Raw genomic sequence first — 12,170 nt, forward strand, 5'->3', positions numbered from 1 at the left:
CAGTCCACTGAATTTTACTCTTCTCCAGTCTACCCTACTCTACCCCATTATACCCCACTCCACTCTACCCCACTCCACTGTACTCCACCCCAATCTACTCCACTTCACCCATTCTACCCCAATTCAATCTACCCCAATCTACTCTACTCCAGTCTACTCCACTGCAATCTGTCACTCTCCCTCAATCTACTCCACCCTAATCTTCCCCTCTCCACACTACCCTCTCCAAACTACCCTAATCTACCCCATTCTATACTACCCTACTAAAATTCACCTAATCTTTCCCACTCCAATCTACCTCACTCCAGTTTATCCTACTCCACTCCATTCCAATCTATCACATGCCACCCAAATCAACTCACTCCAGTTCAATCTAACCCACTCTACCCCATCTCTCTCCATCCCAATCGAATGTACCCTATCCCACTCCAATCCACCCCATCCCAATCTGCCCCATCCCATCCCAATCTAACCCACACCACTCCAATCTACTCCACTCCAATCTACCTCACTCCACAAAGTACAAAACTCTTATCTCTTTCACTCTAATCTACCAAACTCCACCCTAATCTACCCCACTCCACTCTAATCTACTCCTCTCTACCCCACTACACCCCAGTCTACCTTAATCTACTGCACTCCACTCTTCCCCAATCTACCCAACTTCACTCCAATCTACCCCAATATATCCCACTCCTCTCTACCCCACTCGGCTCTGCCCCACTCCACCCCAATCTACCCCACTTCACCCAATCTACCCCAATTCAATCTACCCCACTTCAATCTACTTCACACCAATCTACCCCACTCTACTCCACTCAAATCTATATCAATCTACCACACTCCACTCCACCCTAATCTACTCCACTCGAAACCAACACGACACCATTCCATTCTACCCTACTGTAATCCACCCAATCAACCCCATTCCAATGTACCATACTCTACTCCAATAAATCAAACCAATCAATCAATCAGGGGCTTGTATAGTGCAGCTACTCAAACTCGACTACACTCCAGTCTACCCCACTCTACTCCAATCTACCCCAGCCCCCCCACTCCACCCTTCCCCAATCTATCCCAGTCCACTCTACCCCAATATACCCTACTCCTATCTACCCCCTCCAGTCTGCCCCCTCTAATCTTCCCTTATCTACTCCACTCCAGTCTACCCCAGTTCAATCTACCTCACTCCAATCTACCAAGCTAATAACGTGAATGAACAAATTTAACAGAATATCTGTGACCATTATTGCTCACAGATATTCTGTTAAATCTGTTCATTCACGTTAATTTTTAGATTTGGAGAATTGAGAGATAACATTAAACTCAAATATCTACTCAGTTGATCCAATTTTAATCTTTTTCACTGATTCTTTTTCACTTTTTTGCACTGCTTATTCAGTGGCCATCTATATTAATAACTTTTCACCACACCACCCTTTTTGAGAACACATTTTGTTAAGGTACTAACACAGCAGTGAGATTATCTGCAGGTTGTGTTCTTTGTCTCCTGGGCAAGGAGAACCCACATGATGTTAAAAGGGCGGTACAGAGCGGCTACTGATGGGAATATTCACCCATGCCCTTGAGTTTTAGCTTGGAGCACATATGTCACACTTGGTTGCACTTTTGGGTCTCCACTGTATCTGCCTATTGTGTTGAGGTCTGTGTCCACAGTCGAGTTACATTTTTGTCTGACTCCTAGATACTTTATGTGTTATAAGTGTTGTATACTGGGGTATGTATCTAGATTGGGTCGTTAAACTTGCCCTAGGACCCTTCAATTAAGTGTTTTGTTTTGTGCATTAATTATTTGACACCAAAACAACATAAATCCAATTAGTAGAACCAGAGATAAGCAATTTTAAAGGTTTTGTAGAAATCAAGCACTTAGAACCAAAAAGCACCAACCGTGTATTTATCTGTTCATGGTAGACTGGGTCCAAGTCACAGGTTCATGCTGACTGTGATGGTGTCCGGGCTAGACACAGGACTGAACTCTGAAAAGTACCTTGTGGCCTGAGAATCGAGATGTGAGGTCCTTGTATCGAGCTGCGCAGGCCGGCCTTGAGGAACCGTCGGCGAGGAGTGCGATGCGAGGTCTGGCATCGAAATGTGTCCTGCAGCAGTGGAGTCGATGACTGCCAACAAAGTCCTGCATCGTCATTAATGAAGCCAGAGGAGCTTGCATAGATCTGAAGTGTGTCTGCGCAGAGGACGAGATATGCGTCATGCTGGACCGATGTCTGCTTGCGTCAGCATCAAAGGAGCCGCCTGTGCTTGCGAAGACTTGTGCTGAGATATGTCAGCGTCTAAGACAAGATGCTACATGCTGGGCCAATATTAATATCTGACTACAGGAGGTAGCCCGTATACCCTAATTAAACTAGGGCAAACATTTTTGTAATATACAACAATGTCTCAAAGGGGTGTCAATAGAGAGACAATATAACTAGTACCAAAAGTTACTAAAGGATGAATCCAGAACGGGGAAAAAAAGGAGGAAACCACATTTTGTTTGCAAACAAAAATGGTATATTCACACATTTGACATATTAAATATCATATGATCAAACTGAAAGGGTGTGCTGTGTTACATCAAATGGTATGTAACCGGTTGGATACTGTGCACAAGTGCTCGTGAAGGCTTGTGACGGCGCAAGTGAAAACGTGAGGTGGTATGTACAGCGACTGTGGAGGGCGCAACGGCGAACAAGTGAACTAAAATTGTACAAATTCAGGATACCCTAACAGTCAATGAAAGTGTAATATACACTTCATTTGTATAGGTATCCTTGGAAGGAACGTCGACTTACTCTCCTTTACATATCCTACCCAAACTCAACAGAACATCTTTGACTGTGTTTTTACTATTGGGATAGGATGGCATTTGTACAGAATTGTATTATGGTGATATTAACATGCCCATGTGCTGTCCAACTATAAAATGTATCTTTGTGACCACATGTGACCTTAGTAAAACTTTCTCTCACTACCTTGATCCTCACCAATCACTTACCTTACCCCTTCCCTGTACTCCTTTCACCCACGCCTCTCTTTGGGCATTGTAAGAACTGTGATTATTTATGATTAAATGTATGCATAATCAATTTATGAAGAGGATGTGATTAAACAACATTCCTCCCAAAGATTTTCTTCATTTCTTTGAAAAATTCGTAAATCGTTTTACTAGAATTGATTGTTTAGCGACTGGGACCCCTTCTTACATGTAACATTGAACTACCCAGGTCCCAGTACCTTTGGGTTTACCCTTTATCTGTAACGCTCCACCATTCTAAGCCTCTTATAAAATATTTTAACAATGTACTACTCCGTACTTGTTTGCAAACATTTCACTACAACTTTAGGGTCCATTATGTACGTAGTATCACTATTCACAAAACTAGCGTTATTTGTTTGCAGCTGCTGTCCTCTTATTAAGCCACTTCGCTATGTCCCCCATCACACTACAAGTTCGTATCTCTTTCCTACCTTTATTAGGCGTCTCATTTCATTATAGCTTCGTATCCAACTACTGTGCGTTTCACACAATCCTTTTACGAGCATTGTGTGCACTTTGTTTGCTAACGTTCGTTTTTAATCAACCTTGTATGTCTCCTCACGGCAAGCCGCACTTCTACAATTCCTCATGTTACCTCATTGTTTTACGATGCATGCAAGCTTAATCTGCAGCCATAATGAACTCATCATACATTTTATGTGTAAATGTATGTTCTCGTGTCACCAGAGCGCATAAACATTCATTCTTGCGAATTGTTATTTGCAAAATGTCATTTGCAGTTTACTTTACGTAGTACTCATTCACATTCCTCATGGGCTCCGCTTAACTGGACAGCAATTCAGGCTTGGGCTACATTATCGCAAGGCTTTTATTTACTACAATCAACCTTTTATGCCTCCTCACGGCCGAGCCGCACTTCAAAGGCAGCTCGATTTACTTCTCCGGACAACGCAGGGCTCCCCCGCTGTGTCCATTAACTTACCTAGTCAAGCATGAACAGCATTTAGCGGATGTCCGCCGAACGTAGCATGTGTACGTTTCTGGCCTCGAAGCCGACACTTAATCTGAACACGCTCAGTGTTCCGTTTGCAAGCCTGCTTGGTGGTGTATCTGAATCTGTAGGGTAGATTTTGTTATTTCTTTTGGTTTGTATTGCATTCATCTTGCTGCTCTAATCTGGTAGAATTGCTGGTGTTGCACCCCTCAACGCCACAGCACCACTCAATGCCACAGCACCACTCAATGCCACAACACCACTCAACGCAACAGCACCACTCAGTGCACAGCATCACTCAACGCCACAGCATCCCTCAACGCCACAGCACCACTCAGCGCACAGCATCCCTCAACGCCGCAGCATCACTCAATGCCACAGCACCACTCAACGCCACAGCACCAATCAATGCCACAGCATCTCTCAACGCCAGAGCACCACTCAACGCCACAGCACCACTCAACGCCACAGCATCACTCAGCGCCACAGAATCACTCAGCACCACTGAATGCCACAGCAGCCCTCAACGCCACAGCACCCCTCAATGCCACAGCACCCCTCAATGCCACAGCATCACTCAGCGCCACAGCATCACTCAGCACCACTCAACACCACAGCACCACTCAACGCCACAGCACCACTCAATGCCACACCACCACTCAATGCCACAGCACCACTCAGCACCACAGAATCACTCAGCACCACTGAATGCCACAGCACCCTTCAATGCCACAGCACCCCTCAACGCCACAGCACCCCTCAACGCCACAGCACCCCTCAACGCCACAGCACCACTCAATGCCACAGCAACACTCAATTGTATTGTATTGTATTGTAAGGGGTGCTTATAGAGCGCACTGACACCATGGGTTTCCTGGCGCTGGCTGGACATGGAGAGTGCAAAGGGGCTAACCAGATTGAGAAAAGAGCCAGGTTTTTAAAGACTTGCGAAAAAGAATCAGGGAGTTAGAGACTTTAAGAGAAGAAGGAAGAGAGTTCCAGAGCTTGGGGGCCAGGTATGCAAATCTCCGGCCTCCAGATCTGCAGAGCTTGTAAGAAGGGACAGTCAGAAGGTGAAGATGGGAGGATCTCAGATTCCGGGACGGGCAGTAAGGTCTAATCAGAGATTTCACAAAGGCGGGACAAGGCCCGGTTAGCGATTTGAAAATAAGGCAGCCGATATTGAAGGCCGACCTTGCGGTGACGGGGAGCCAATGAAGTTGGACAAGGAGGGGCCTGGCGGATTGCCACTTCGGGATCCCTAGGGCCAATCTCGCCGCTTGATTTTGCACCACTTGCAGTCTAGCCACCGATGTTTTAGGCAGACCGTGGTAGATCGCGTTAGAGAAATCTAAGCGGGAGAGGACGAGAGCCATGATGACCTGCAGGAGGGCATCGGGTGTAAAGAGGGACGCCACTTTCCTGATCCTGCGCAGCTGGTAGATACAGGACGAGACCACTGTCCCCACCTGTGGCCCAAGGGATAAACCGGAGTCAATTGTGACCCCTAGGCTCTTCACCGAGGCCACGGGGGTGGGAGAAGGACCAAGTTCCGCCGGCCAGAATTGTGGCCCCCAGGAGGTGGCGCTCCTGCCGGGAAGGAGGAGCTCCGTCTTCCCGGGGTTCAATGTCAGCTGGTTGTGGCCCATCCACTGGAGAATATGGGACATGACTGCCTGAAAGTTGGGAATAGCGGAAGGGGAGTTAAGAGAAAAGATGAGTTGCAGGTCGTCCGCGTAATTAAATACGGTGACGTCCCACTGCCTCAAGGAGAAAAGAAGGGGGCGGAGATAAAGATTGAAAAGAAGAGGGGATAGAGAAGAACCCTGGGGAACCCCACAGGGCGAATGCTCCCTGGGAGCCCTGAAAGTACCCAGGCTGAGGGTCTGAGACCTGTCGGTCAAAAAAGATTTGACCCAGGCCAACGCCAGGCCCTGGATGCCAGCCTGCTCGACACGGTGGAGAAGAATGTTATGGTCCACCGTGTCGAAGGCGGCAGACAGATCTAATAAAACCAGGGCCTGGGGGGTACCCTTGTCAACCCCGTCTCTCAGGGCATCCAGCACCGCCAGGATCACAGTCTCCGTAGAGTGGCCGGGTCTGAAGCCAGCCTGGTTGGCCTCGAGAAAGTTGGAACTCTCGATAAACTGTGAGAGACAGGTAGTGACGTGGGCCTCCAGGATTTTAGAAAAGAAAGGTAAAAGGGAGATAGGACGGTAATTTGCTGGAATGGCGGGGTCCGCCCCTGGCTTCTTCAAGAGAGGCACCAGAACGGCCTCCTTGAAGGAGCCAGGCACCGTACCAGAAGAAAGAGAAGAGTTTAACAGGGGGAGAATGCAGTTGGGTAAAGAGTGGCAGATAGCCCGAAGTATGGACGGGGGACAGCAGTCGTCTGGGGATCCAGATTTAATGCGGGTGGCAAGAGTAGCCAAAGAGGTGGGGTCTAAGAGAGGGAATTGTGTGAATGAAAAAAGGTTGTGAGGGGGGGGAGCAGAACCAGCGCCAGGAGAAGTGACTGATATTGGTGTCCTTGATCAATGCAATTTTTTCAATAAAATAGGTGCTAAGAGCATTACATGCTTCCTGTGTGGCAGCCTGAGCGGGGAGTGTCCTGGGGTCGGAGGTAAATTCATTGAGAACTTTGAAAATTTCTTTAGATTGACATGGGGCCGATAACATTTTTCCTGATGCATAAGTTTTTTTTGCTGTGAGAATGGCAAGTTTGTACCTGTTGCGGGCGGCCACGTAGGCAACTCTACTTAGGGGGTGGTAGTCTCTCCTCCACTTGCGCTCAAGTTGACGGAGTTCTAGGTGGAGGGATTTGAGATGAGGGGTGAACCATTTGTGGGAATTGCCATGCCGGGTTTGGGGGAATTTGGTTGGGGGGCGAAGATGTCGCTGGCTGTCGTAAGCCAGTCTGCTACCAACCCGTAGAGCTTATCAGTGCCAGTGTCATTTGGTAGCAAGGGACAAGTTTGAGACAGGTGGGCTAACAGTTTAGGGGGGTCGACAGCCTTCCACTTGCGAGCCTTGCCACCCTCCCGCAGGGGGACCCTAATCTGGCCAGCCACCGATATTGTGGTGTCGATCATAAAGTGATCCGACCACACACAAGGTGCCAATGCCACAGCACCACTCAGCGCTACAGCATTACTCAACGTCACAGCATCTCTCAACGCCACAGCATCACTCAGCACCATTCAACGCCACAGCACCATTCAACGCCACAGCACCACTCAATGCCACAGCACCACTCAACGCCACAGCACCACTCAACACCACAGTACCAGTCAATACCACAGCACCACTCAACGCCCCAGCACCACTCAACGCCACAGCATCACTCAGCGCCACAGAATCACTCAGCGCCACAGATTTACTCAGCACCCCTCAACGCCACAGCACCCCTCAACGCCACAGCACCCCTCAACGCCACAGCGCCCCTCAATGCCACAGCACCCCTCAATGCCACAGCACCCCTCAATGCCACAGCACCCCTCAATGCCACAGCACCCCTCAATGCCACAGCACCCCTCAACGCCACAGCACCCCTCAATGCCACAGCACCCCTCAACGCCACAGCACCACTCAATGCCACAGCACCACTCAATGCCAAAGCACCACTCAGCGCACAGCATCACTCAACGTCACAGCATCACTCAACGTCACAGCATCACTCAACGTCACAGCATTACTCAACGTCACAGCATTACTCAACGTCACAGCATTACTCAACGCCACAGCATCACTCAATGCCACAGCATCACTCAATGCCACAGCATCACTCAATGCCACAGCATCACTCAATGCCACAGCATCACTCAACGCCACAGCACCACAGCATCACTCAGCGCCACAGAATCACTTAGCACCCCTCAATGCCACAGCACCCCTCAATGCCACAGCACCCCTCAATGCCACAGCACCACTCAATGCCACAGCACCACTCAATGCCACAGCACCACTCAGCGCACAGCATCCCTCAACGCCACAGCATCACACAACGTCACAGGATCACTCAACGTCACAGCATTACTCAATGCCACAGCATCACTCAACGCCACAGCATCACTCAGCACCACTCAACGCCACAGCATCATTCAGCACCACTGAACGCCAATGCATCACTCAGCACCACTGAACGCCAATGCATCACTCAGCACCACTGAATGCCACAGCATCACTCAGCACCACTGAAGGCCACAGCATCACAAAGGCACCACTGAAGGCCACAGCATCACTCAGCACCACTGAACGCCACAGCATCACTCTGTGCAACCATTCAACAACAACTGGTTCTAATATGTTCTCTTAATGATTCAAGCTTTATAACAAATGTCACAAAAAGATGTTAATATTTCACTGCTGTTCTTGGATTTTCATCACAATAAAATACAATGAACATAATCTTCCCAAAAGTTATTTACAAAAATGTAAGCTATTGCCATTATAAATTACAATAACTTTTATTTAAGTATTAATTATAAAAAATAAATAAAAGCCATTGTTATTTGTAACATTAATACATCATGTAAATACAACACATATTGCATTACAAATGCTATAGGTGTCACGTTTGCGAAAGTTCAAAATATTGGCATTGTGAATGACAAAGCTATTAATTAGGCTATTTTCACAACCAACACATAAATAGAATATTTGTCATTTACAATACCAATAGATCAAACTTTTTCTATATTACACATGAGCACTACTCCTTCACCCCTTTCCCTTGGAGCAACCTCTCTATAACTCCTATTATTCGTGGTAATGTGTTTACCTTTTCAATATGTTTCTGTGAATAAATAACATATGTTTTCATAGATAAACAGTGGGTGCCGTTATTCTCCTTTCGAAAGTGCATATTTAAATTATTTTCGTATTTGGTACGTTCCGCTGATCTTATACATGCCTAGAATTGTATTGTAAATCAAAAAGTTTCTCTTGACTCAATTGTGTGTTAAATAAGTCTACGACCAATTGTTTTTCCATATTATACGATACCCAGGTCCCCGGACAATGATTGGGTTACCCCATTAGTTTATAATAGGTGGCCTAGTAGTAGCATTTAGGTTTTACAGGTCCCTTGTACATGTAGTACCACTTTTCCAGGGACTTGCAAGTAAAATAGATGTGCCAATTGAGTGTAAGCCAATTTCACCATGTTTTAAGGATAGAGCGTGCACTCTAGCACCGGTTAGTGGTGGTGAAATGCACAGACTAGAGTCCTAAAAGCCAACAAAAACAGGCTCGGAAAACCAGAGGGTGAATGCAAAATGATTGGGGATGACCCCGCAGGGAGGGCTAAGTCCAACATTCAGCCTGTCTGCAAAACTGTTTGTCAATTACAATTTAATGTAATTTAAAAAGTCACCTTCTCTTGGCACTTTATCAAATCTTTTAGCAGGCTGAAATGAAAAGAAATCAACCCTGTTTTTTAAAAATCATATTAGTGCTTACTGTTGTGGAATAATCAAAGTCAACTTCTGCTATAATCAGAAACTGCTTTATGAACTTAAATAATACTAACATCTAAAAACGCAAAGGTGACCTTTCAGGTATTTCCTGATGAAGCAGATCAGGCAGGAGAACATGTTAGAGTTCCCACATTTTGCATTTTCTTCCTGTAACCACTACACTAAGAAATCTATTTTACTTACAGGCTTTCCAGTAACTAAGCATCTTGATTCTTTGCACATTAAAGAAGAGCAAGAAACCTACTGTATAGATGACTCTGACCGAAGCGAAAGCATCAGCAGTCCCAAATGTGAGTAAACTGTGTTTTCTGGCATCAAAAGAGAATTCTTCACCCATGTTTAAGAGGGTTTCTTGCTACTGACAATATTCTAAAGCCTTGAATTCAATAGCTATCCTTTCACCTTTTCTTATCGGGGGGGAAACATGCTCTTTTTTGAAGTTGTATCTGCAGCACCTCGATTGCCATGTAAGCTTATTTATTGACATATTTGGAAGTTTTGTAAAGCATTACATGTGCCTTTCGGCCACTCTTTAAGTGTTTGCAGAGTTAAACATTGTGTACAGACAGGATGAGGCTAAGTAAGTGTTCATTCAGATGGAAGTGGGGAACCTCGTTTCTTACTGAGTTGATACCTCCATTTGTTTATGATGTTCGGTTGAATACTAACATGAATAGGCCAGTTTCCATGCACCTCTTGAAATGCATGTAGTTAGGTTCTGACCTCAGGTCTACATTCAGGGTATTCTTCAGACTAGAGCCATGGGTTCCCAGGGACTCGTTTCTGAGTTTGTTACTTGGAAGGTCATTGGTTGATCAAGCGTGCAGTTGAGGAGCACAAGTTACTGGCTACCGTGTGTTGAGGTTTTCTGCTCCAGCAACCCTTACCTTTGGGTCAGAGAATTTTACCATCATTCTTGCATTCACTACCAGCCAGGGAAGTACTTTCACAGCTGGTTTAACACAGTAATTAATTATTTTCTAGTTTTTGACTCACTCAGTCTGCTTGGTTTTGTAACCTGACAGTGGGTTTCTTTAGAAGCCTGGTGTGAATATTGTTGTAGTAGTCCAAGAGTGTCATCACCAGTATGGACTCACCTCATATCCAAAGGTCAGTTTTTAAGGAGTGGGTGGATTTTCTTTGCAGCATGAAAACCTCAAAGTTGATGCCATTGGCTACGGTGTTGTCTAGGGAATTAGAAAAATTATTGAACAAGAATTCAAAATTTCTTACCATTAGGGTGCAGCATTAGGGAGGTTGCTGGAGGAATGTGCCAGTTGAAAAACAGCGACTCTGACCACAGTCCTTGACCTTTGCTCCATTCATGAAAAGCAGGCTCTCTGTCATCCAGTGAGATGTGTGGTCTGAGCTTTTGGTGATGCTATTGTTCTTCTGTAGCTCATTTTCCAAACATAGGTAGATAGATGTATGTGTCATCATATACTTTTCAAGGATTCCTTTTCCTATTCTTATAAGTGTACCACACAGAGATATTTAACAACCAGCATGATATGCATATCCTGTGTGCATTCTGCATGACTCTGTACCAGTTAATGTTTTCACAGATTTAATCCCTAGTTGCTGGTTGTGATTGCAGAAAAAGGTACAGGTCACTGCAGGGAAGAGCTGGATCCTTACCCATGCTAATAGTATGTTGCCATGGCACTGCATGCTACTGAAAGGTCAAAACACATTAGCGGTTATTAGGTATAGTTATCCAGGAAAAAGAGGAGCTCTTCTTTGATGTTCAGGAGGGAAGATACAGTATCTCAGGCAGACCTAAACCTTGACTAAGGCATGTAAAGTAGATGGTTCAGGTCCACTATATCCTGTAGATGTCACATATCTCTTTCAAGACTTTACTTGGATTGAGACTGTGGGAGGTGGTAGCTAATTAGGATCTTTGGATGCTGTGTTTTTTTCCACAGTGAGCATGATGATGGTATTTAAGGGGCTGATAACTACTTCCAATATAAGGCATTTATCATGGCTTGCGATATGCCTTTTGAGTCAAGGGATTATTTGCTTCATGAACAAGGCAGGGCATTGTTCCACCAGAAAGATAATTTAAATTAAGAGACGGTTTCAAAGCCTCCTCATTTTTTAGGGTTTAAAGTGGTGATTGCAGATCGTTGCAAGGGTGTAATAATGTTCCCATGGGAAAGGGGTTGAAAAGGTGTTGGTTTGTCATAGATGTAGGGATAGGTTGTAGCATTTTGGATTCAAAGATTACTACAACAGCCTCATCTTATTGTGTTGCACATGGACTGCATTTTCTAAGTACATCCAGGTCAAATAGCTCCAACGTAAAAAAGATCCTCAGTTTGGTTGAGATCTTGCTGGTGCGTTACTAAATCGGTCTTCCTTTGCCTATTGATTGCATCGTGATAGCCCCTCCTGTTTCTAGTATCAATTTGTTTTCTCTTCTCTTGCCAAATTGGACTTCTGGCTTATTCTTTTTAGCTTGGCCTTCTGCTCGCTGGATCCCTTGGTGGATTTAAAGGCCAGCTTTATTGTTCTTGTTCTGAATTTATCAAACTTGTCTAGAGAACTAATATGTTGTTTAAATGGTTTTCATGGTGGAATCATCACTGATGTTAATGAACACTTAATATGCTACATGTATGTGCAGGATCTCAGAACACTTTGAAAGAGAACACTCCCTGTTGTATAC

At 45.4% G+C, this 12,170-nt stretch overlaps 1 protein-coding gene across 1 annotated transcript in view; it reads left to right on the forward strand.

Moving 5' to 3' along the window:
* The window catches only part of LOC144761665 (uncharacterized), a 166,501-nt gene that overhangs the window by 124,160 nt on the left and 30,171 nt on the right, over nt 1-12,170 (forward strand). The window contains exon 8 of the mRNA XM_078646950.1: nt 9,682-9,786. Coding sequence (XP_078503076.1) covers nt 9,682-9,786 — 105 coding nt within the window. The remainder of the gene's footprint in view (nt 1-9,681; nt 9,787-12,170) is intronic.

Source organism: Lissotriton helveticus, chromosome 6 (assembly GCF_964261635.1).
Source record: "Lissotriton helveticus chromosome 6, aLisHel1.1, whole genome shotgun sequence".
Taxonomy (NCBI): Eukaryota; Metazoa; Chordata; class Amphibia; order Caudata; family Salamandridae; genus Lissotriton; species Lissotriton helveticus.